Genomic DNA, 27224 nt, shown 5'->3' with positions numbered 1-27224 from the left:
AATTGCTGTGTGTTAAAATAGGCATATCTTACACTTGTAATTCTAATCTCAACATATTTTATTGTATTGTTTTATTATTTTAGTGTTCTTTGTATTTTAACTAATGTTTTATTCCTATTTTATGTAAACCACCCAGAGTCAGTCTCTGAGTGAGATGGGCAGTGAATAAATTTGATAAATAAATAAATAAATCTGTGCATTTGATACAATTCTACACACGTGATTCCCAATTCTTATTAATGTCCAGATTTCTAGATTTCAACTCTCAGAATACCATGACTGAAAATTTCTGGGAGTTGAAGTTTACACATCAGGAAAGCAATTTCATCATAATCTTGACCTCATCATTTTGGTCTTTTATCAGAGCAATAACCAGTAGCCCCTCTCTCCTCCCCCCACCCCCAATCTCTCTCTCTTTCAGTTAAAGGAAAAGGAGATAGCTAATAGAGCACATCTCAGTTCCCAGTATCTGGAATACTGTTTATGACCAAATAAATAAACAAACAGCTGACAGGTGAGCTGTGTTAGTATAATTTCCTTCCTGAAACACCCTAATTGTTTCTTTTCACTCATAATGTTGGTGATTCTGGAATGTTTAGCAAATTATAAACAACAAAATCATACTTCAGCATAAGTATTTATATAAAAATAAGGGAAATAAATATAATGTTATGAAATAAATAAAGTGTATTTAATGCTATGGATAGCCTGTGTATGAAGCTTCTGTGACATGCTTCTGTTGCAGCACCCTGTGGCCACGTGACCAACATTTAGGCACTTGGCAACCCACCCGCACTTACAACCACAGATTCACTTCAATTCCTTCTACCTGCCAATTCCCCCCCCCCCCGCCATCTCTGCCCTTTTGGCTGCCCTGCACTCGCTGCCCTGCCACCTCTGCTGCCCTGCGCTCACTGGCTTTCACTTTGTTTATTGGAAGTGGGCAGTGAAGGTTGCAAATTGCAATCACATGACTGTGGGATGCTGTGACGTAATTGAGAGCCGGTTGCCAAGCACCCAAATCACAATCACATGACCGCAGGGACACTAAGACAGCCACATCTATGAGGACCCTGTTGTAAGTTCCCCTCATTCAGTGCCATTGTAACTGAACGGTTGCTGAACAAGTGGGCATTCATTGAGGACTACCCCTATTTCATCATTTTTCAGTGCAGCTGTTTGTTGCAATTAGCACTGAAATTGCTACATGCATAACTGTATGCTGTAGTTGTACATGCATCAGCTGGGGGGGAAGTGAATATAAAAGAATAATCAAACAATGACAGAAGATACACTCTATGTTCTTAGAGATAAATCCTTTGAGAAAATCCAGTGAGCAGCACATATACTCCAAGTCTGGCAGCCTTTTGCTAATGTACTGGAAAGATTACCAGTAAGTGTGAAGGGTAAGCAAAGTTTTCATCCTTCCCTTACACTGAATCTTCTCTTCATTCATTATATGATAAGCAATCCTTTGGAATCTGTCTTTTGACAAGTCAGGTATTACTGTGACACGGTTATGGATGGAAGCTTCTTACCCCAGTGCTAGTGTTATCTAGAAATTAATTCTAAACATCATTTGTGTCCTTCTGTTTCAAAAGTAAGTTTTCACTGGTTATGAAAGCAAAGGGTTTTACTTAAGGTCATCTACCAGTTCCCAACTATCGGAGAGGAGTAAAGCTTAACAATCTGCAGAATATACTCACCACCAGGTAGGATGGCTTGATGCATCTCATGACAGAATTATACTGATCAATTTGATTCCGTTAAGTACAATTTCATTAAACTTGTCTCTGAGATGTTCACATAGTCATTTTCACACAATTTGACATTCATACTATTATGAAAGGTTCAATGTGCATATGCCTTTAAATACATCCTTCACCAGAACACATAAATCTTGATCTCCTTACTGATAACTACTGAAACACATTTTTTTTCCATTAATCCATTTATCCTATTGACCACTGATATATCTGTATTAGAGAAGTGTCAGATTTACCATGCATAATTTGAGATAGTGTTTTCTTTAAGATAGCCAGTATGATATAGTGGTAAAGAGTAGGGTCAGGGAAACCTGAGTTCTAGTCGTCCCTTAGGCATGAAGCCATCTGGTTGACTTTGGGCGAGTCATTCTCACTCATCCCTAGGAAGAAGGCAATGGCAAAATCTCTCCTGAAAATGTTGCCAGAAAACTGCATGTAGTCACCAATCATCCCTGGACAGCTAACAACTTGTAAAAACAATAAAAAAAAACCAATATTAACAATATTAACAAGGACCACCCCGAAATCAGATTGACTACATCCTTTGCAGCCAAAGGTGGCAGACATCTATACAGTCGGTAAAAACAAGACCTGGAGCTGACTGTAGTTCAGATCACAAACTTCTTATTGCACAATTTAGGATCAGACTAAAGAGATTAGGGAAGACCCACAGATCAGCTAGATATGAGCTCACTAATATCCCTAAGGAATATGCAGTGGAGGTGAAGAATAGATTTAAGGGACTGGACTTAGTAGATAGGATCCCGGAAGAACTCTGGACAGAAGTTCGCAACATTGTTCAGGAGGTAGCAACAAAATACATCCCAAAGAAAGAGATATTGGGAGATATGCCCAATTAAATGCAAAATTCCAGAGGTTAGCCAGAAGAGATAAGGAATTATTTTTAAACAAGCAATGTGCGGAAGTGGAAGAAGACAATAGAATAGGAAGGACAGGAGACCTCTTCCAGAAAATTAGAAACATCGGAGATAAATTCCAGGCCAAAATGGGTATGATCAAAAACAAAGATGGAGGGAGGGAGGGAGAAAATGTAGAAGCAGTGAAAAACTTTGTATTTCTAGGTGCAAAGATTACTGCAGATGCTGACTGCAGTCAGGAAATCAGAAGATGCTTAATCCTTGGGAGAAGAGCAATGACAAATCTCAATAAAATAGTTAAGAGCAGAGACATCACACTGACAACAAAGGTCCGCATAGTTAAAGCAATGGTGTTCCCCGTAGTAACATATGGCTGTGAGAGCTGGGCCATAAGGAAGGCTGAGAGAAGGAAGATCGATGCTTTTGAACTGTGGTGTTGGAGGAAAATTCTGAGAGTGCCTTGGACTGCCAGAAGATCAAACCAGTCCATCCTCCAGGAAATAAAGCCAGACTGCTCACTTGAGGGAATGATATTAAAGGCAAAGCTGAAATACTTTGGCCACATAATGAGAAGACAGGACACCCTGGAGAAGATGCTGATGCTAGGGAGAGTGGAAGGCAAAAGGAAGAGGGGTCGACCAAGGGCAAGGTGGATGGATGATATTCTAGAGGTGATGGACTCATCCCTGGGGGAGCTGGGGGTGTTGACGACCGACAGAAAGCTCTGGCGTGAGCTGGTCCATGAAGTCACGAAGAGTCAGAAGTGACTGAACGAATAAACAACAACAAAACAAACCTAGAGTGGTCACTGAAGGTAAACCTAAACAGAAAATTCAACAAAAAACTCTCAATGGGCCATCCAGCCTCTCAACCCCCAGCCCTGGAGTAAGTGGGTCTTCAGTGCTTTATGGAATGCCAGCAAGGGTGGGACCAATTTAAACTTGTGGGGTGAGGGTGAGGAGTTATGGTATTCCACACAGGAGGCCCTGCAACAGAAAAGGCATGCTTCCTAGGTCACATTAGATGGCATTCTTTAGTAGAAGGAACCTGGAGCATGTCCCTCCTGTTGGACCTAGTAGGACAGATAGAAACAACCAGGGAGAAGTGGTCCCGTAAATAACCTGGCCCCATACCATGGAAGGCTAATAATATAATATTTTCATTCTGTCTTTCTGCACAACAAGCCTATGTAATAAACAAAATCGAATTCACTTAAAAATAGACGTAACTTATAGATATTCTTAGGCAATAATGACATTGAGTTGTAAAACTGTAGAAAAAAATCTTGCAGTTAAATAGATAAATACATTTCTGGTCAGACTTATTTCATTTAAAGCTGATTGTGTCTTGCATTTTTTAAATATTTGCTTAATGTGTGTTTAAACTTAAAAGATGAGTTGAGTGCTGTCTGGGTAGAAATGCCAATTGTAAATTAAAATATTAATACTAATACTAATCATCATCATAGATAGTGTGTGATAGTGTAAAAAGTGTAAGTCAGAACATTTGCTTAAAATCATTAAAATTGTACCTTTTTTAGCATCCCCACTCAAAGCACATATGTTCAGTGCAGAATCATAAAATATTTCAAGGCTATTTGAAATACAGTCAATATTTTTCATGAACTATGTATGATATAGTATAATGGGTTTTTTAAATCAGTACAGAATATTTTTTCATCTTGAATTATACTTGTTTTTCTTTATAGAGTATTTTTTTTAGACTTTTGACTTTAGGCACAGTCTACAGACTTCTTCATTTTACTTTTTTGCTGAATAGCTTTTGGACTTGATAAAATATGAGGCTTAGGGAAAATAATCTCTAGACTATAAAATAAAATTTTGAAATCACAGTAAGTTTGGCAGCAGATATTATTTCTGCTTAACTTTTTCATTCATTCATTCTTATTTATTAATTAATTAGATGGTAGCATGGCTCTTCGCTGCCTTCTCATGGTCTTTGGGATTTTTGCAGTCCAGATCTGATATCCTGTTCTGATATTTATGCTAGAAAACACTAGTGATGCAAGGTATAGTTTAACACACCCAGACAAAGGATAAATATTAATAACATTTAGAGGTAGATCAATAGTACACCTGAAGATTAGCAGTGTTAGGTTCCCTCTTCCCGTTTTCTACATGGTCATTGCTCTCTAGCTCTATAAACAAATGGAATGGGCACTAAGGCTCTGACATTTCATTTCTGTTTAGTTACCACTTTCTAACAAGCAAGCACCATCCAACTGCAACTAAAAAAAAATCCATACATTTCTTAGCTTCTAAACAATAACTTCCAAATAAAAATAAAATATGCTTGCTTTTACAGTAGTTGAAAAAATGTCTAAAACACTGTTCTGTGAATTTTGCAGCTTAATAGCTACTGTTTCTTGCCTTGTTTGTTGTTTATTCGTTCAGTCGCTTCTGACTCTTCGTGACTTCATGGACCAGCCCACGCCAGAGTTTCCTGTTGGTCGTCAGCACCCCCAGCATCCCCAGGGATGAGTCCGTCATCTCTAGAATTGCCCTTGGTCGGCCCTTCTTCCTTTTGCCTTCCACTCTCCCTAGCATCAGCATCTTCTCCAGGGTGTCCTGTCTTCTCATTATATGGCCAAAGTATTTCAGTTTTGCCTTTAATATCATTCCCTCAAGTGAGCAGTCTGGCTTTATTTCCTAGAGGATGGACTGGTTTGATCTTCTTGCAGTCCAAGGCACTCTCAGAATTTTCCTCCAACCCCACAGTTCCAAAGCATCGATCTTCCTTCTCTCAGCCTTCCTTATGGTCCAGCTCTCACAGCCATATGTTACTACTGGGAATACCATTGCTTTAACTACGCGGACTTTTGTTGTCAGCATGATGTCTCTGCTCTTGACTATTTTATTGAGATTTGTCATTGCTCTTCTCCCAAGGATTAAGCATCTTCTGATTTCCTGACTGCAGTCAACATCTGCAGTAATCTTCGCACCTAGAAATACAAAGTTTTTCACTGCTTCTACATTTTCTCCCTCTATTTGCCAGTTATCAATCAAGCTGGTTGCCATAATCTTGGTTTTTTTGAGGTTTAGCTGCAAGCCAGCTTTTGCACTTTCTTCTTTCACCTTGATCATAAGGCTCCTCAGTTCCTCTTCACTTTCAGCCATCAAAGTGGTATCATCAGCTTATCTGAGATTGTTAATGTTTCTTCAAGCGATTTTAACTCCAGCCTTGGATTCCTCAAGCCCAGCATGTCGCATGATGTGTTCTGCGTACAAGTTGAATAGGTAGGGTGAGAGTATACAGCCCTGCCGTACTTCTTTCCCAATCTTAAACCAGTCTGTTGTTCCGTGGTCTGTTCTTACTGTTGCTACTTGGTCGTTATACAGATTCTTCAGGAGGCAGACAAGATGACTTGGTATCCCCATACCACTAAGAACATGCCACAACTTGTTATGGTCCACACAGTCAAAGGCTTTAGAATAGTCAATAAAACAGAAATAGATGTTTTTCTGAAACTCCCTGGCTTTTTCCATTATCCAGCGGATATTGGCAATTTGGTCCCTAGTTCCTCTGCCTTTTCTAAACCCAGCTTGTACATCTGGCAATTCTCGCTCCATGAATTGCTGAAGTCTACCTTGCAGGATCTTGAGCATTACCTTACTGGCATGTGAAATGAGTGCCACTGTTCGATAGTTTGAACATTCTTTAGTGTTTCCTTTTTTTGGTATGGGGATATAAGTTGATTTTTTTCCAATCTGATGGCCATTCCTGTGTTTTCCAAATTTGCTGGCATATAGCATGCATTACCTTGACAGCATCATCTTGCAAGATTTTGAACAGTTCAGCTGGGATGCCGTCGTCTCCTGCTGCCTTGTTATTAGCAATGCTTCTTAAGGCCCATTCAACCTCACTCTTCAGGATGTCTGGCTCTAGCTCACTGACCACACCGTCAAAGCTATCCCCGATATTGTTATCCTGCCTATACAGGTCTTCTGTATATTCTTGCCACCTTTTCTTGATCTCTTCTTCTTCTGTTAGGTCCTTGCCATCTTTGTACAAGTTGAATAGGTAGGGTGAGAGTTTCTTGCCTACAGCAGAATTAATGTGAAATGTGAGTTCTAATTTTGAAGGCTTAAGAAAATATGTTAGTGATGTTTATTAGAGGAATATAGCACTATGCTTTTCTAGTACTAACTCTGGAGCTAACAATTACATTTCAACATTAATGTGACAATTTTGCTCGTAGCCATTAGTTGTACTGAGGTTGATACATACATAGTTGTGTCTGCCTAATTGCTTGCACATCACAGTATAAGAATGAAGCTCAAAGGGAGGCAGTCATAAGTCAAATTTGAACATAATGAATTTAATATCTGTAGCTTTATGTTTCAAGAAACATTTGTTGGAGAAAAACGCCATCTTCGTTGTTACTCTCCTGCTGCATCCAATTACCATAATTAGTAATTTGGGGTTGTGATTATTAAGAACAACAACAAACAAATCTTCCATATGGTGAATCTAAACAAAACAAAACTCAAGGCACTAGAAAGATGGGTTACATTAATGTCAGTTCGCTTTGTTTTCTTGGTTGTCTTTTTCTGACAATATGTGTGTTGTATCTGACAAATGTGTATTAATAAAGTTCTTCCATGAGTCTAATCCTATGCATGTGTTCCCTGAAATTCATCTGAGTTCAGGGAAAATTCTTGCAAAACAAATCTTCTACCATATTTTCTAACCAACCTGAATGTGGTTAGTTACAATTAAATTCCACAAAATTCAGTGGAAATTACTTCCATTTGCCACTTTAGATTGAATAGCCTATTTAATGGTTGTTTAGTGTTTTATTTTTATGAAATAGCCAATATATCTACATGGGATTAAGGTAGGTGTGTGTGTGTGTTGCCCATTCTGTTTCGCAACAAAATTTGCCCTCCCTCAAGGATTTATTTATCTTACAAAGCAAGCTACTGTTAATCCAGCAGGAAATAGCTACATTGAGGGAGAGCATTTTGTTTTGTTTCTGACTTCTTAATTTTTTATTAATTATCTAAAAAACAAGGTAACATGAAATAGTTCCACATCATACAAAGTAGTTCATACATTATGATTTCATCAACTTCAAGAATTTATTTATAATTATAAATATTTCTAATATAAACTATTACCTATCAACTCTAGAACTTTTTATAAATAGCACGTATCTTTCTGTATCTAAGTATAACAAGCAAATAGTTCTTTACCAGAGGGTAAAAGATTTTAAACAGTTAATATATTTTGGATTGTTCTGCTCTAATGGGCAAGTTTTTTGCCATGATTATATATCAAAGCTTATTATACCTCTCATCTAAGGATAACATTCTGTTCTAATTTTTATTTTTATATCGCTTATCAACGTAGGAATCACCAGCTCTTATTCTAGTCCCCTTCCAGGTCACTTTCTCAAACTGATTTTAATCCATCGAATGTCATGAGTTTATAGTCCCATAACATAGCATATAGTTTTGTTGTCTTAATAATTGAGGGAGATTTCCATTATTCTGAAACAAAATTTATGGAATGTATTTATTGTTCCTCAAATGGAAGCACCATGCTTGTGGAGTAAGCCATCCAGAAGAAGCAGCCAGTTGTTTTATAGGCACATCAGTTCTTGTAGGCTGACACCAGGATTACAAAAAAGAAGTGCATTTTTGTTCCTCTCTCCAGCAATGACATTATTGGAAATGTATTTTTAAGTCTTGTTTCTATTACATGAAAGAGCACATAGAGAGATACAGCTTGTGGAAAGGCAAATCTTAATTACGTAACAAGCCATCCTGGGTATCTGCAGGATCTTGCTTCTTTTGTTCCGAGAAGCAGGCCTTACGTCATAACGGTCCAATGCTGCTTTCAGCACTGTCTCCCACTTTCCGCCTGACTGCTAGCCATTAATATGAAACTTTGAAATGAGAAGGCAAGGCAATCTCCTTCCTTTAGCTTCCTCCTGACTTTCAGTGCTCGCCATCATAACTTAATGCTGCTCTTTTAAAACATGTTGTACTGACTGAATCTTGCTCTGACATCCATTATATGAACAATTAACAAATATTTAAGTACACAGTTATACTGTATAAAATTTCATCTGTTGACATAAATTGCCCGCTTGCTAGATTTACAAGGTCAAGACTATTATTTACAGTATAACATACCTATAAATTTCATATACACAGCACTAATGAGAAGAACTCTTCATTTAAGGAAAAAATATTGAAGATTACCCATAAGAACTTATCCTATACAGCCATGCAATAAAATTATATATACCCTGCCTTAGACCTTTTCAGATGTTTATCATGCTGTCATTTCAGTTTAAACTTACAAGGCAAAATGTTTTCTGGTTCAATTGCAGATAATGTGGATAGGAGACATTATAAAAACTGAATGGTTGGTGACATACACTAACATAAGAAAACGTGTTAAATAAGCACAAACACACTGTCATAATTCCTCAGATACAATTATTTACAACATTGTACAGTGTCCTCATATACCTTAGAGAAAGAAATATAATAGGAAAAGAAATTAGAAATAATTTTTATTTGATTTGTTGTCTAACACTAATAAGATGGCACTTCTGCAGTTAGATTATGCAGATGAAACTGTAGAGAAAGTTATCAAGAAAGAGTTCTAAGCAGTGATTCACTCTGTCCTGATGATCAAATAATCTGCAGTTTTCTTAGTGTTGGTGCAATCCAGTTTATATTGAACACTGAAGCTTCTGGGAGGAAGTAATTTTTTGTTTGGTTGGTTCTGATTAATTACCATCCAAAGAAGTCAAGCAAAGATGGAGACTAAGGGGATGAGTTGTAGAACTTAGCAATGAAATACACTGATACAAGGCAGTTGGAGACTTGGAACTTGGAATTGGGTTTTCATTCTATTTGCTTTTGTTTTGTCTTGTTTCTTAGTGGGTTTCAGTATCCTGGCAATGGAAAGACAGGTGGAACAGACAAATAAATAAATAAATAGCTTTTACTCTTGAACATACTAAGAAATAAACATACTGAGCACCATGGAATTTGCTTCCTTGCATGTATGTCACTATGCTGTTGGTTTTATCTTTCAGTCAAGCTGCAGTGTTAGAGATCGTGCTTTGGTATAACAGAATACAAAAATTCATTTCTGGTAAGAGAGTATTCTCGCAGTTGGCATTATCAAATATTGAACTCAGAGCAAAGTCGAATGACATGAATGACTTTGGCAATCCATTCAGAATGATTCTGATATATTTGCATGCAAACCTATCATAGAATCTCTGCTATATTACATTTAGGCTGATATGCTGATCAGTACGACATCTCTATAGAATTCATTGGCCATTCAAATATTTTTTTTTAAAAAACTTTATTTTAAACAGAAATCAGAGTCTCTTTTATACTTTCTGTACATGCATTACAGACATCTTGTAAAAAAATGTTACACTTTAAGCTATAACACCTTGCTAATGTTAATATCAATACATAATAATTCTCAATAATTGATAAATAAGTCACAAATGACTTTATACAATGAGTCAAGGCAAGCTTTGTATTGCCTTTCTTTTCTAGTATGCACCTGCAGGAAATCTTTTTGTAAGCTTCTCAGAGAGAGAGAGAGAGAGAGATGAGATAGATAGATAGATAGATAGATAGATAGATAGATAGATAGATAGATAGATATTAATGAGCTGAGCAGCTATGTATATTGGGAAAATCAATCAGTCAGTCAATCCTAGGACATAAATGGGACAAAGTCGGTGGAAGGCTGCATTCGAGGATGCAAATTCTTTGGAGACCAATTGGGGGAAGACCACCAGGCAATTGTACGAGACTCATATTTATCCTGTTCTCTACCACATGTTGCACAGGTATGGGGTGGTTAAAACTTCCTCTTCTCTAACTTCCAAGCACTCACACATATACAGTACACCATGGTCAAGCAGGATGCTGCTGGGAACAGTTTTTTCCCCCAGCACTAAACAACAAAATAGGACAAGAGTAGAGAAGGATATATAATTCAAAGGATTTGTAAACTACCAATCCTTTGAGTCAGTTAGTTGGCTGTATAACTTGTAATAGAAGAACTTGGCTTGTGACAATGACTTTAGCCTTATTTTTTGTTTCCATCCTACCAGTTTGCAAAAGTTTCTATTGCTAAAATGGAGGGAGTGCAACTGTGCTAGAGGGGATGTTTTCTGCATCCCATTCTCCTCATCACACTAGACCACTGACCTGCAAGCTAGGCTAGAGAATTGGGACAAGTGGTAGTTCAAAAGGTCTTCAAGAACTGCAAGCAACTCACAGTTGCCAACATGAAACTAGGTAGTGTCATGTTCGCCGTTTCAATGTCTTTGATGCATCGTAACGTTTCGCATGTCATTAATTGGATGCGTGTTTCATCTTTCTGGGGAGGATGGGAACGGTTATCTTTTGGCTTTGCTTTGGAATGTATTTGTATTATCTACTGCGCTCAAGGTTACTTTCCCAGGCTAGCAACTCTGACGTTTGCTAGCACCTGTGCCGGGCGGGGCTGTTACGAGGGAGGCGGGATACGTTTGCACCAAGGGTTTAAGTTTGTATTTGGCGCGCTTTTGCTCATTCTCAGCTTTCTCTGTATTTGTCTTTAGTACTCTAATAAATCAGATTTCATTTAGCAGCCTCTTGTGAGTCTGAGTATTTGGGGCTAGGGCAATCATTACATAAAGCTGAGAATTCTAAGTTCCTAACTCTGCTGGCCCCTGTCCAGGAAAGACAAGCGTCTAACCCTGTGAGGGAGAGAGCCCGCGATGACTGAACCCGACATCATGATGATGGAGGAAGGGGAACCGGACTCGACCGTGAGGCAGTCCGGCCGACCGTCCCAAGGTGGGGAGCTGTCAGCCATCCGAGAGGAGGCGAGCTCCGAGTCGGAGAGTGAAGCCGGGGGGCTGAAAACGGCCCCAGAGACCACCGTAAATTCTCCGGGCGAGCTGCTCACCTGGGATGAGACCCAAGGAGATGCCACGGCAGCGGGGGGTCCCTCCTGGAGGCAGAGATACCCATTATCCCCCAACGTGGTGCAGGTGCAGCCAACGGAGGGCTCACCCACTCCGGATCGGATCCGAGTGTTGGAGTCCAAAATGGATTCGTTGGAGGCTATATTGAAACAGCTGAGCTTGGATGTGACCTCGTTGTGAGAGGTCCGGGAAGAATCAAGCCAGAGGCATTCAACCCCCTCTTCCCAGGGGCTGTCCCCGGAACGGCGACGGGTGGTGCGGAGGCGCGAAGGGGACCAGTCGGTCCAGATGGAAATCGCAGCATCGCCAGGGCGATCGCCCCGGGGCCCCGTGCCGCCCCGAGCCAGGGAAACACAAGCCGCGGCAGCACCGGTGGTGGGGCGCAGCGCGGCGGGAGGCGGCATGCGAGACTTCCCTGTCAAGTTTGATGGGGACCCGACCAAACTCTCGTTCTTCCTGACGAACGCGAAAGCCTATATGGAAGAATGGGGGGCGTTTTTCCAATCGGAAAAGGCAAGGATCATCACCATTGCCACCAAACTGAAGGGGAGGGCGGCAGACTGGTATGTCCAGATGTGCCAGTCGGAGGCGCCTGAACTGGAAAGTCTCGAGGAGTTCCTCGGGGCGTTGAAGCAACACTTCGAGGACCCCTTAGTAAAGGAGAGAGCAAAGCGAGCCCTGAAGGAACTCAAGCAGGGGTTCAGATCAGTGGCCGATTATGCTTTGGAGTTTAAAGCGCTAGCTGGGAAGGTGGATGACTGGTCCCAAGCAACCATTATCGAGCTCTTCAAGGATGGCTTGAATACAGAAGTGCTACGCTGGTCCCTGGGGAGGGACGACCCATACACGCTGTATGAGTGGATCCTGCTGGCGGGGAGGGCTGAACATGCCCAGGAGATCTTTGCCCAGCGGAAGACCGCCAAGTCGGGGCGGGAGGTGAAGCCCAGCCGCCCATCGACCACCGGGGGGAAACCGGGACAACGACCCTGGGACGAGGAGCGGGAGAAGCGGTACGCCAAAGGCTTGTGTCTGAGATGTGGTAAGGAGGGGCATCGAGTGGCAGCATGCCCGAAGGCGAAGGTAGAGGAACGGCCCGGAAAACCGCCAGCAAAGTCCCCTGCATTGCCGAGGAAACAGAAAGCTGCGGTGGCTGAAACCGAGGGAGACGATGTGATGTTCTACGAAATTGAGGGGGAGACCGAAATCCCGCAGCCGGCGGGAAACGCCAGCCACCTGCTCTAAAGGGCGCCGCTGGGCAGGTGGTAGAGGACGGGCGCGAGCCTCCATCGGTGAGTGGCACTTACCGCATACTCATGGTGAAATTGAAATTGGGCTCCCAATCCAAGACCGTGGAAGTATGGGCCATGATTGATTCGGGGTGTTCCCGGTGTCTTATGCACCCCGACGTGGTGGCGGCTTTGGAGCTCCCCACGTTCCCTTTACAGCGACCCATCGCTTTTACTCAATTGGATGGGTCCGTGGCAGGGGGCAAACCGGTCACCCATTTTACAGGGCGTGTAGCCTTGCAACTGGGCAGTCACCAGGAAGGGTTGTCTTTTGTCGTGGCTCCTGTTGGGGGACCATTGGTGGTGTTGGGGGTACCCTGGTTGGTGCAGCAAAACCCCCAAATAAACTGGGTCTACCGAACTATCACGTTTAGGGATGGGTTTTATCAAGCGGCAGAGGGGAAGGGTGCCCCAGAGGAGATGGTGGGGGTTGCGGCAGCTGCGACTCCGCCTTACCCGGCCTCTCCTCTGGAAGGCTTGCCGGCCGAATACTGGATGTTTGCTGATGTATTCGGTGAAAAGGAAGCTGATCAGTTGCCCCCCCATCGAAAGACGGACTGTGCCATAGAACTGTTGCCCAACACCCAATTGCCTAAACCAAAAATTTATTCCATGACGCAGAAGGAACTGACTCTGTTGAGGGAATTTGTGGACAAAAATCTGGCGCGCGGATTTATTGAGCCGGCGAATTCACCCGTGGGGGCGCCGGTTCTTTTTCGCCCAAAAAAGGACGGGACATTGAGACTTTGTACGGATTTCCGCGGATTAAATGCCGTCTCAATTTCCAACAAATATCCCTTGCCATTGATAAAGGACATGTTGTCACATCTGGCCAAGGGAAAGATCTTCTCTAAGCTTGATTTAAGAGAAGCCTACTATCGTGTACGAATCAAGGAGGGGGATGAATGGAAAACTGCATTCAATTGCCCGTTGGGAGCTTTCCAGTATAAGGTGTTGCCGTTTGGGTTGGCTGGGGCCCCTGGGGTATTTATGCAATTAATCAATGAAGTCTTGCATGAACATCTGTTCAAAGGTGTACTAGTGTATTTGGATGATGTGTTGATTTATACTGAAACCATGAAAGAGCATGTAGCTCTGGTAAAGCAAGTATTGTGTAAACTCAGATCTGCTGAATTGTATGCCAAGCTGTCGAAATGTGCCTTTCATCAGACCCAAATTGACTACTTGGGGTATAGGATTTCAACTAAAGGCATAGAAATGGACCCTGCCAAGGTGCAGGCTATCATGGACTGGGAGAGTCCCCGCACCCGCAGGCAACTTCAAAGTTTCCTGGGGTTCAGCAACTACTACAGATTGTTCATAAGGGGGTTCGCTGAGATTGCCTTGCCCCTAACTGAGCTGCTGCGAACCAAAGGGGTGGGAGATACTAGGAGAGTCAAGAATCCCGGAGCGCTGTTGAGGTGGACGCCTGCTTGTCAGACGGCGTTTGAGCAGCTGAAAGCAGCTTTCGTCAAGGAGCCCATTTTACAGCATCCTGATCCCTCAAAGCCGTTTGTTGTACAGGCAGATGCCTCTGATTATTCTATTGGGGCATTGTTGATGCAAAAGGACGAGGCAGGATGCCTCAAGCCCTGTGCCTACTTATCCCGCAAATTTTCCGAGACTGAGAGGCGTTGGCATGTTTGGGAGAAGGAGGCGTTTGCCGTAAAAGCTGCATTGGAAGCTTGGCGGCATCTGTTGGAAGGGGCAAATCATCCCTTTGAAGTATGGACTGACCATAAAAACTTGGAGGCTCTTAGTACCCCTCGAAAACTGAGCCCCAAACAGGTTCGTTGGGCTCAATTTTTCAATCGATTCAATTTTCAGTTCAAATTTATTCCAGGGAAAAAGAACTTCTTGGCTGATGCCTTGTCAAGGCAACCTCAGGACTCTGGGGCAGCGCCAGATGTGGTAAGCACCCTATGGACGGCGCCCCAATTGGGCATGCAGGCTGTGACGCGAAGCCAAACGCGCGCGCAGCAGCCGCCCACCACAAGCGCTGTTCAGCCAAGTGCTTTGTCAATTCCCTCCCAGTTGCAACAAAAGTTTCTCAAAGAACTAAAAACGGATACTTGGTTGCTTGCGAATAAAGACAATGTTACTTTTGACAGAGGCTTCGCTTGGAAATCCGACCGCCTCTACGTTCCTGAAAGCCTCAGAAAAGATGTGTTACTACGTTCACACGATGACAAACTCGCAGGTCATTTCGGGTTTGTAAAAACCTTGCACCTCGTTCGGAGGCAATTCTGGTGGCCCACATTACGTAAAGATGTTAAAGCCTACATTGCCTCCTGCACTGTTTGTGCAATGTCCAAGCGCAAGGCGGGCAAGCCCCAAGGACTGCTGCAACCAGTGGCAGCCCCTTCTTCCCCTTGGGAGGAAATCTCCATGGACTTTATTGTCGAGCTACCGCCCAGCCAACGCAAAACGGTCATTTGGGTGGTCAAAGACTATTTCTCCAAACAGGCTCACTTCATCCCTTGCGTGTCCATTCCGTCGGCACGTCAATTGGCTCGCCTATTTCTTGTACACGTGTACAGGTTACACGGATGTCCCTCCCGCTTGATTTCGGACAGAGGTACACAATTTACCTCGCAATTTTGGCGGGCGTTTCTCAAGCTGTTAGGCACGAAGCAAGCCCTGTCCACGGCTTGGCATCCTCAGACGGACGGGGCCACTGAGGCGGTTAACTCTACTTTAGAGCAGTACCTTCGAGCTTTTGTGAATTATCAGCAGGACAATTGGGTAGACCTCCTACCGTTTGCTGAAGTGGCTTACAACAATGCAGTGCATCAAAGCACTGGCCAAACCCCATTTCGGGTAGCTCAGGGTAAAGACTTTGTACCTATCTCTGATCTACCGCAACCTCCAACAGCTGCAGTCACTCCAGATGATTGGACAACACAACTAGCTGACTCCTGGCCAATGATTCAAAAGGCATTGGCTGATGCTCAAGCGGATTATAAATTGTATGCGGATCGGAAGCGGGCCCCCCAACCTGCATTCCAAGTTGGGGACTCGGTGTACCTTTCTACCAAGTTTATCAAGTCATCACAACCTTCAAAGAAACTTGCGCCTAAGTTTGTGGGTCCTTTCCCGATTATCGCTCAGATTAACCCTGTGACTTTTAAACTTGACTTGCCTCATAACCTTAAACGCTTACACCCTGTTTTTCATTGCAGCTTACTCAAACCGACTATTCCTTCTGACCGCTGGCATCGTCAACCTCCACCTCCCACCCCCATCATGATTGATGGTCAGCAACACTTCGAAGTTAAAGAAATTCTGGACTCTAGACGCCTTCGCAATACTTTGCAATATTTAGTTCGTTGGAAACATTTCCCTCATCCAGAGTGGGTCGCTGCACCAGATGTAGCTTCCCCTGTTTTGGTGGCCCGCTTCCACTCTGCTTATCCCACAAAACCGGGTCCCTAAGTGTATTTTTAGGGAGGCGGTATGTCATGTTCGCCGTTTCAATGTCTTTGATGCATCGTAACGTTTCGCATGTCATTAATTGGATGCGTGTTTCATCTTTCTGGGGAGGATGGGAACGGTTATCTTTTGGCTTTGCTTTGGAATGTATTTGTATTATCTACTGCGCTCAAGGTTACTTTCCCAGGCTAGCAACTCTGACGTTTGCTAGCACCTGTGCCGGGCGGGGCTGTTACGAGGGAGGCGGGATACGTTTGCACCAAGGGTTTAAGTTTGTATTTGGCGCGCTTTTGCTCATTCTCAGCTTTCTCTGTATTTGTCTTTAGTACTCTAATAAATCAGATTTCATTTAGCAGCCTCTTGTGAGTCTGAGTATTTGGGGCTAGGGCAATCATTACAGGTAGTAACAGTACAGCATTCCCCCAGGTGCTCTGGGGAATGGGATATGACCATACAAGAGATATCCTGAAACAGTCACTAATCAAAGTCACTCTCCCAAAGTATTGCAGAGTTTTTCACATTTGCTCACTAATATTCTCCCATTAGCAACCTTGAGGGCAGGTGTAACAAGATCCCATGTAAGGGAAGATTCTACCCAAGTGAGGAGGAGGCATTAGAAACTCTTCCCTATATTCTTCCGTACTGTCACCTGTATGCAGGTACTTTGGCCGCCCCTCTGATGCCAAAACGTTTGAATGTTCCAGGTAGTACTTGTGTAAAATAGCAAACTTCTCTTTAATGGATTGTGAAATCTGGAAATCTCTGGAAGAGCATCACATTTAGTTAGATAACTATGTTTCACTATATTGTATTACTGAATTCATAGATGCCGAAGAGTGGCACTACTGACTTGTAATGTTAGTAAAGAATTTGAATTACGTATCCTTCTCTACTCTTGCCCTATTCTGTTGTCTTATCAATCAATAGGTCTTTAAAGACTAATAGTTAAATGTTACTAAATAGTTAAAAATTACTAAAATATTATTTTAGCTTCTGTTTTCCTTGATGTGTCTCCTTATTCTCTCACTATCCCTCTATTATCATTTTATTGGTTTCTTTCTGTATTTTTATTTGGGATCCATACTTTCAGTTGTAAAATTATATATTGTCAGTGACCCAACAGAGGGTATTCTTTCAATATAGAGCATCTCTTTGCACCCTATGCACATTTATTCAGAAGCAAATCATGCTGTGTTCAGTGGGACTTCATTCTGAGTAGCTTGCATGGTTTGGGTTACAACCTACAATTGTGTAATAATTAATATGAGTCTTAATGGTGCAATTATATGTTCTTTTAAGCACTGAGATTTTAAATATCCATTTCTCAAACTGGTGGCATCAAAAGACAACTTTGTTCTGTATCTCTTTCAACACTTTTGAATGTCAGTGACTACATAGGTGAGCTCTGCTGCTCACCTATGCAGTTTCCTGAGCAAAGGATTTTCAAATTATATGACTAGCTTAGCATATGTGCGGTTTAGATTGGCTGTGCTTCATTATATCCGGCTTCCTCGGGGAATCTGGCTTTACTGTTTGCAAATTTCCCCTCTTTGCAAATTCCAGTTATTGTCATACCATATAATGATATTAATGAATTGCATTTGGAAACCGATTTTACTGAAGACATTGTGATTACAAAATCTCCATAACTTTGCCTTGCTAATCTACCCAGGAGTATTATCTTCTTTTAAGTCTGCAATGAAAAACAAGAATGAAACCAATAGTTTTACTGAAAGAAAATACTTAGCTCAGGTACATGTTTCTCAGTTCTAGCTGAAATATGCTTGAAGTATGTCTGTGTACTGACTGTGTCTTTAATCAGCAACATGAGATAGAATTGTATTGAATTGAGGACAGGATCTAGTCCTGCAAAAAGTAAATCCAGTTCATATGCTTAAAGTGCAATCAAAATTCAGGTACCTGTTCGTATGTTTCATTAAGAAACTGTTTCTTATACTATATTGTATAGAGAGTTTCAACATTTCTGAGGTTATAAGCAGGTAGCAGATTATATGAAAGTGAGCCAGTGTAGTGTAGTGTAGTGGTAAACTTCTGGATTAGGAACGAGAGACCCAGGTTCAGCCATGGAAGCTCCTTCGGTAATCTTGGGCCACTTTGTCTCAGCCCAGCCTGTCTGACAAGGTTTTGTGGACAAAAAGAAGAACAGTGCATATAGAACCTTGGGCTCCTTGGGCTCCTGAAATATGGCATAATAAATAAATAAAGATAAATGCATCTACTGAATGTGTGGAGAGCTGCTAGCAACCAGAAGACTACAGCAAATTAAATGAGTTAATAATCTGGCCTGGTATAAATCATACTCTTATCAAGTCAATGTCAGATTAATCATCTTGTTTAACATAGGATTGGCTTCCCCGTTTACGTATTAACCTTTTGATTTTGTGATATTCAATAGGGTTGTTGTTGTTTTTCTGTATGTGATTATATGATGGCTCATTCATAATTTCAAGGGGTTTTTTTTATGCTGAATTTATGTAGAAATAAATCCATCATCCAAGGATGGAGAACATGTGGCCTACAGAAGTTTTTGGGTTACAGCTATCATTATTTCTCATCACTGATCAGATTAGTTAGGACTTCAACATCTGGAAAACCACATGTTGCACATGCTAGCCATAGTCAATCAGAATTCTGCTCCTAGAAATTTTCAAAACAAAACAATACATTAGTTCTTAGAAAATGCTGGTGGGGCGGTTGTTTGTTTGATGACAAGTATAAGTTGATTTATGAATATTAATAATGCTTCACATGCATGCACACAGAGGGGGAGAGAACTTGTCCTTTGTTTGACTGATTTTTATTTCACTGCACTAATCAGTGTGACAAATGCTAATGTAAAGTTGTATTTCTTTCTGACAGAAATGCCGTACATAACTTGAGAAATGCTTTAAAAATACCCCAGCACCTAATGTTCTAGAGCTGCTTTCCCTAGATCGGATTTGCAAGCCTAGGCAAAGTACACACATGGTTAGTATACAAAATCTCCACATAAACGTTTATGCATCTCTCTTTGCATATGTCCCTCAAGGTTCTCAGGTTTTTCTATCATAAATTTGGCAACAATATGACTACTGGTGTAGCTATTGGAAGTAATAGAAAGAAGCATGACATCAGAAAGAAATATGGCATATAAAGAAATCTTATTGAAAGCTTGTCATAGAAACCACTAATCACTGCAATCCTTTATGTGTTTACTTAGAGGTTAAGTCCCACTGTGTTCAGTGGAGCTTAAGTGTGCATTGGCTCATAGCCCATGTCTATGTATCCTGGGTATTTTATGATGACTATTGTTGTGCTTTAAATCTATTTTGACCTGCCTTTCTTTTAGAAGTAAAGTTATATTTAAAAGTAAATTAATGTGACAAATCTTTTTGCATTATGTGCTATAGAAATGCAAGAAAGAAGAAGAGTTTATTATTTTAAAATGCTCTACCTTACTTTTGGGTTTAATGTTGTTTGTATTCTTCCAATTATCTGTACTAGCACCTAGGGGACGATCTGCATGAATGTACCACAGACTTAGACTTTTATTACACTATTAATTTAAAAAGCTTATATACTACTTCCCCAAAGTGATTCTGCACATGGGACCCTGATAAATTCCTGTTTTTAAGTCTCTGTAGCACCTTGAGATCATAAGGTCATAATACTGGTGGCAATAAAAAATGCTCATGTAATTTTCTAATAATTCTAAGTGGTGAAGTAAAATACAGATAAATATGTCCAAGGAATATACACAGATAAGCAGGAATCTGCTCTAAATTAACCTTTGTTGAATTTGTTTTTAGAAAAGCAGTGAACGAGAGTCTCATTTAACAGTTTAATTAACTATTGCATGTCTTTAAATAATCAGACTTGGTAAAATAAAGATCATTAAATTGAGAAAGAGGTCAGCTCATAGGAATCTGCTAGACCTTTTGTTGACACATTTGATCTAGGTGTTAGCATTCCCAGCTAAGTTATTTGCAGAATAATCTAACAGGACAAAAACTGAATATGGTGCTGTTTTAACTTCTTCATTTTCTCTTTATATTGATAAATGTGTAAATCACATAGAAACATTAATAATATATATTTTGAAAAAATGGATTAAAATTTATAGTTTCTATTTGCATTTTTTTAATGTGTGCAATTTTATAGAATTTTTTTTAAAAAAATAGAAAGCTGAATTGCAAAATTCTGAGAACTGAAGAACTAAAGCCAATTCCAGTTCATAAATTAGTAAATTACATTTTTTCCCCTCAAATCCATCCCAAATTCATATTTGAATACTTAGTTAAATGTGTAATTTTGAGGGTTTTTTCCAAAAAAATACATTTCTAAATGTATTTTGCCTAAGGTATGCTGTTTGTTTAAATATATTGTGCTATTTATTTATTTGATTGATTGATTGATTGATTTCTATAGCCGCCCATCTCAGCAAGTGACTCTAGGAGGCTTACAACAACGTTATATTAATTTTCAGCCAAGAACTGCCTGAAATGATTATATTCAAGTCTCCACATTAGCCTAGCAAGTGCAGTCAAATCTGTTTCCATCAGAATCTGCAAAATTTGAATATTTAACCTGTTCATCCTTCTTGCCCATAAATTTACACCAGGTCATGTTTGAATGTTCAGTAGCATTGGTCCTAGTAAAGAAATAATGTTTCACAAAATACTATATGTTTTTGGTTTAGCATTTGTTGATACAGAAATAGCACTTCCCTTCACTAAAGTAATTTAATTAAAGCTACTTTAGTGCTTAATTTCTGTTTGATTATTATTCATCATGAAGATCTTTTAATGGGCCCAATGCTATTCACGGCAACATTGTTCTACTGGACTGAAACTTAGGGCACTGCTTTTGATATCTCATTCCAGTTAGATGAGCAACCAATGATGAACATTCCTTGAGCACAGTGTTTGAGCCAGCTATCTATCCATGCCATCTAGTCCATACTTAACTACCATTTCTAATTGGAAAGTCATGGGATATTTTGCCAAATGTTTTGCTGAAATCAAGATATGTTATGTCTTCAGCATTTCAAATCTGGAAAGGAAGTTACTCAACCAAAAAGCATGAGAATGTTAATCTGGCAAGACTTGTTCTTGGTAATTACTACATTGTTTTCCAGGTACTTACAGATCAATCTGTTTATTCTCCATAATCTCCCCAGGTATTAGTGTCAAAGTGTTTAGTCTGTAGTTCTGAAACTCCTTATTCCTCTTTTAGAAGACTGGGACATTTTCCTTCTCCAGTCATCTAGTTCTTCACTCATTATCCATAATGTATTCAAGCGTGTTTATTATTACTTTGTTTATAGATGATTATCAATTAGAATTATAGAGAGAGCTAACTCGTTATAACATAATTTGCACATATGTTTGAATAGCATAATCCTTTGATTAAGCTACTATTTAATCTGATTTTGCAGATTTTAATCTGCAACAAATTTTTTTATTGTTGTGGACAGAGATATAGATGCTGGTTGTTGCTAGGCTACAAAGCCCCTTTTATGATCATTTCTCTTGAAATAGACTTGAACTCTGTAGTTCAACTATACTTTCTAATAGAGGCCTTCAACTAGATCTTTGTGGACAGGACCACCTTACTCCAGTCACATCTACCCAGCCCATCAGAGCAGGGAGGCAGGGCATGCTACAGGTCCCATCAATCAGGGAAATACATCTAGCGGGACCGAGAAAAAGGGCCTTCTCCATGGTGGCTTCCTCCCTGTAGAACATCATTCCCCAGAGGTAAGATTGGCCCCCTACTTGCTCCATTTCCAGAAGGCCCTGAAGACGTGGTTTTCTCAGAGGACTTGGGGAACCCAGGTCACTATGGAGCCCATCAAGTGGTAATTTGAGTGTGTTTGTTGCCGCCGTGGGATCTGTGTTTTGACTGTGTAAACTGCCCAGAGTCACCGTGTGTGAGTTGGGTAGTCATATAAATTTGTCTAATCATCATCATCATCATCATCATCATCTTTATAAAGTAAGATGTATAAGTAGTAAAAATACCTTTATACCATGGTGATCATATATCTGTCTATTTATCTATAGCTATATCAGTATCTGTATCTGTATCTATATACTGTATGAGAATGGAATGTATTTTCCATATAGCACACAAAGTCTTACTCTGGATGTGGTGTACAAATTCTTGCATTACTCTAATATCAGAAAATATGGATTATTTCATATTTTATGCAATATATATTAGCATAAAGATTTGAATTTGCTGTGTTGCTCAGTTAGAAATAATAAACATAACCATTTCCAAATCTACCATTCTGATTAAACAGTAACTTTTTATGAAAATAAATGTAAAACTGCAATAGTAGAAATGATCTAGTATTGGTAGTGTGCATTGTTAACTCACCAAATCATATTAAAATAATTCAGCACCTGTTTAATCAAGCTATAAACTATGGAATTAGATACCAACCACTTCAACTCCACTGATTTGATTATGTAGAAGACAGAGAGAGATACACATGATTCCTGGGAAATTAAATCACAAGAATTAGCTGGAGATATTCCTAAGGGGGAGGTTGGTATCTATTTGCATAAATGTTTGAATTGCCTGCTTTTTATTTTTTGTATTTTACCCTTCCTTAACATTAGAGAATGAGAAATAGCTAAAGGTACGGGCCTATATCATTCCTCAGATTAACTGCAAATGCCCTGGAGTGATAAAAAAAATGCCACTTTGAGGTAGACAGAAACTTTTTAGGAAGAATGGTCCTCAGATGTTCAGATATTTTTTTTGAAACTGCACACAGCTCTCAGGGATCTCTGCTTTATGGCATATACAAAAAGTTTAGTTTTAAATATGACCTTTTAATTTAGGTGCAAAAAGACTCTACTCTGGCTCTGAAATTTATATAGGAACATGAAGTTCCAAAAAAATCTTCAATAAAATACAAATTAAGGGTTATATTAATTAAGCCCTTTTAGAACAAAGGAATTCATTATCTAATTAAAATGTCCTTGTTGATTTTTTGGCATTGGGGGTGTGAATGGAATGGCTCTTACTAAATTTCTCTAGCAGTTAGGGTAGGGTCTGCTAGGGCTAAATAGCTGAGCATGTTGCCTTTTGAATTTCCCAGAGTGTTCCAGAGTAAAACATTGTAAAAAATCAATATAGTGCCTAATTTTTTTTGCTCAGTGGTACAGTGTTGTGCTTAATGTGTGGGGTTCTTTTAAGAAATGAGAAACAGACAAGTATCAGTAATGGCTAGATAGGTACAGTCTAAGCACTGCCTCAAGAAAATAGGTAAGGAAAAGCATTAGATATTTCCTCTTCAACAGCGGCATTTAAATTAGTGGTGGGACAACCCAATCTAATCTCTATCATTTAGAGAAGTCTATTGCTCAAGGAACTCAAGAAGTTTGAAAACATAATTTTGGGTCCTCAAACAAAGCTGCCTTACTGTTTCCGATTTATAGATGTATTTCCAGACTTGCTCCTGAACTCCCAAACATAAATTGTGAAGGTTTGTGATATATTTCACCATAATTGTGCATCTTTTTTTGTACATGGCTTCCTGTTGTTTCTGAAGTGCTAACTAACTTTCCTTTGTCAAAAGATTAGACTATTATATGCTGTCTGTTCAGGGTTATTCCCTGAAAAGTCACCATTTTCTGTGGAGTAATAATGCCTTTTCTTAAACTTGTTTTATACATCTCTCTCTATATGCAGTGTTTGCTTTGGAATTGAAAACCAGAGATAGTTATCACATATTTAATTGGATAATGACAGGTTAGTTTTTGTGTTTGTGAAATGTTAGTAAATGTGTCAGTTTTATTTTAGAAGTAAAATGGCAAAATGCAGAAACAAAGTGTACAATCTGATATGTGAAATGGGTTTCCAAACCTACAAGAACAACCGGGTGTTTATTCTGCCAAGTTATTTATGTTGCATTTGGAAGTAGTTGCAGATCACAGTTATTTCATTTATGCAACACTTGGCCTTTTCAGAGGAAGACAAAGGCATACACGCTATAAATTCTTTGAATCTATAAAAATAAGAGCAATTTTCAGTATCAATTTCAGCTACTTAGGTAAGTATTGCTTGAAGCAATATTGTCATTTAGAAGCTAAGTATTGAAACAGTTAAAGTGGGAAACTTGCTACCAAATGAACTTGGTCTTAGCCATGGTCTCCAAAAGCAAATCTTTCCAGAGGATATATATCACCTGACAGCAAATGAAAAAAGGATGGAATGATAAGGATAACATACTTTAATCTGTGTACCCTGTGGAAAATGAAACGAACATTTGCCAATAATAGTTCTTTCACAAAAAATGGTGCAGAATCGGCTTTTTACTTTTCCATGTCAGAAAACCAACAAGGAGTCTTAACATTTGTCACATTTTGTTTGCTTTGCAAAAGGAGGCCTAATTTCAGGTTTGTGGGAATGAGCTTTCTCCAATTTCTGCTCCTATTATCTGAGCCCTACTTATCAGAAGTTGGAATCATGCTAGTTCTTTTACATGCACTTTCTCTGTCTCAGAGAGCGAGGGGGGAGAGAGAGAGAACACCCACAATTTAAAATTATATGCACCACTAAGCTCAGAACCATTTATGTGCATCTACTCCATCACTCCATGTGGGAATGGCATGAAAACGTCAGTTTGGGGGGGGGGAAGTTTAATTTATTTTGTGGCACCAAATGCATCCTCAAGTAGCTAGTTGTTTGGTGGGAGCTAACAGGAACATCAGTCTGGTCTCAAATATTAAAATATACTGCAACTCTTTTCAGTTCTACTACAAGAAGCACAAAAAGTGAGAACTAGGAAGACTATTTAGTGATTAGTATGTTTATTTTTCATTACAGAGATTTTTTTCACTGTTATTCTTTGGGCTTTAAATATGTTGTGTATCTTCTCTACATCATTTTAAATGCTTTTATAATTATCTTATTACTTAAACATTTTGCTAGTCAGCATGAATTTGGCATAAATCCCCTTGATATTACAGCTGGCCAGTGGTTTGAATTTTGTCCTTGAAAAAGAGCTTTTGAAAGTTGGTTTTTGTTTCATGTTGGAAGGAAGGGAGGAAGGAAGGAAGGAAGCTAGCTAGCTAGCTTTAGTTCACTAACTCAGTATTAGCAGCTCTCCAGGAGAAACCCTGCCTAGATGTATGAAAGATTGAACTTGCAAAACATATGCTCTAACTCAGAGATCCTGTCTGTAACATTTCTGTGTAAAGTGGTGATTTGGGGCCCATTAATGTGGCTTGCCAAAGTTCAAGGGAATTCCATAAAACAATTTTATGATGATTCCATCTGCTGCAGTCATGGAGACCCTGAGGAATGGCCTTCAAAGTTTAGAAAGACGAAATCCCATGCATGCATTTCTCTGCATTACTAAGCTCTGTTCAGCTAAAAACAATATGGCAACCAAGCCAGTGACACAAGTCATAGTCATTTATGGTTAGGGTTAGGGTTCTTTATTTAAGCAGTTAATGTATATGGATCAAGTTGATAAATATTTATATGGTTTGGTGTTACTTCCATTTAACTTGCTTTATCATCATCATAATTCCTCAGCACCACTCCTATTACAGAAGTACCTCCATCTTTTAGACTTAGGACAGAATGACAGAAATCAGCTCAATGCTAAGGCAAGATTTAGCCTCATCTGCAGATGCAGAGTTGTCTTTCATCAAGTGCTATTAGTACAAACATTTATAAAATGCCATATGCCACTGCCTGTTTTAGCCATTGCTTTTCAGCTTGTATTACACCTATAGCACCTATAGTACTTTCATTGTTGTTGTTTTTTCAGATCTCTCTTGGCCTTCTACATGCTCGTGCTACTCATATACTTTGGCCTCCAGAGCGTTGGCAGAAGTTACAACCCAAGCTTCTTCCAGAACGCCAGCCTCTCCAGCATGACCAGGAATGACCAATTTGGATCTGTTTAGGAAACTTATAATTGAATTTGGTTTGACTGTATGAAAAGGCTTTTGATAATTCCTTTGTTAATAAAAGGTTGGTGTAAATGAAATACCTCATTTCTTCTAAAGCAGTTACGTCTTGACTTCAGCCATCCCAAAACTCTACAGGGCTTGGACACTTTAATCTACCGTCTTACCTCTGTAGACATAAAAGAGTTTTGTTTTGCTTTTTCTTTCTATTACAAGTTTTACTTTTTTTTTTTTTTTTAGTATTTGATTTTTCACAGTACACTAGATGTTATTACTGGATGATAAAAATGTGGTATCAGCCATATAATTCACCATTATTTTAGACGTAATACTTTATATATATATTTTAATAATTTAGATGGTATAATAATTGTTTTGAAGGAACAATATTTCTAATGTAGAAAACTGTGCCCTGGAATCCATTTTTACATAAATAAATACATTTCATTAATTTTTTTTACTTGTATATTATTGTCATGATTAAATTAAAATGTATTTCCTTTGCATTTTTAAAGATATTTAAAATATCCTTTTCTAATATAGTCAGTTGCTGACAGAATAAATACACTGAATTGGAATATACTTTACAACAAACGTCTGGTCCTCATTTTACTAAATGCTTAAGTGTGATAAAAAAAACGCATGATCAGAACAGCTAATGATTCCATTTGTAATGTTTGCCTATCCTAAAATACACTCAGGCTCACAAGCAATGGCTTGAAACAAATCTGGTTTATTTAGGAATAGTGTGCAAGTACAAAGAAAGCTGAGAATGAGCAGAAGCGTGCCAAATACAAACTAAAAACCCTTGGTGCGAAAATGAGCCCTCCCCCCATATAACTGTTTCAAGTTCCCCATCCCAGGTGCCCCTAACAAGTTCTGCTAATCAACGGGCAAAAAGACCTTGAGCACAAACGATAACCCAAACACATTCCATC

The 27224-nt window shown here is 39.7% G+C and overlaps 1 protein-coding gene across 1 annotated transcript in view; it reads left to right on the top strand.

The window, feature by feature from the left end:
• IMMP2L (inner mitochondrial membrane peptidase subunit 2) overlaps nt 1-26601 on the top strand; it is a 463417-nt gene extending 436816 nt beyond the window's left edge. The window contains exon 6 of the mRNA XM_063309432.1: nt 26145-26601. Coding sequence (XP_063165502.1) covers nt 26145-26264 — 120 coding nt within the window. The 3' untranslated portion in view covers nt 26265-26601. The remainder of the gene's footprint in view (nt 1-26144) is intronic.
• The last annotated feature ends 623 nt before the right edge of the window (nt 26602-27224 follow it).

This window comes from Candoia aspera, chromosome 7 (assembly GCF_035149785.1).
Source record: "Candoia aspera isolate rCanAsp1 chromosome 7, rCanAsp1.hap2, whole genome shotgun sequence".
NCBI classification, from domain to species: domain Eukaryota; kingdom Metazoa; phylum Chordata; class Lepidosauria; order Squamata; family Boidae; genus Candoia; species Candoia aspera.
The sequence above is the reverse complement of the archived record's forward strand: the minus strand, read 5'-3'. Positions and strand labels throughout refer to the sequence as shown.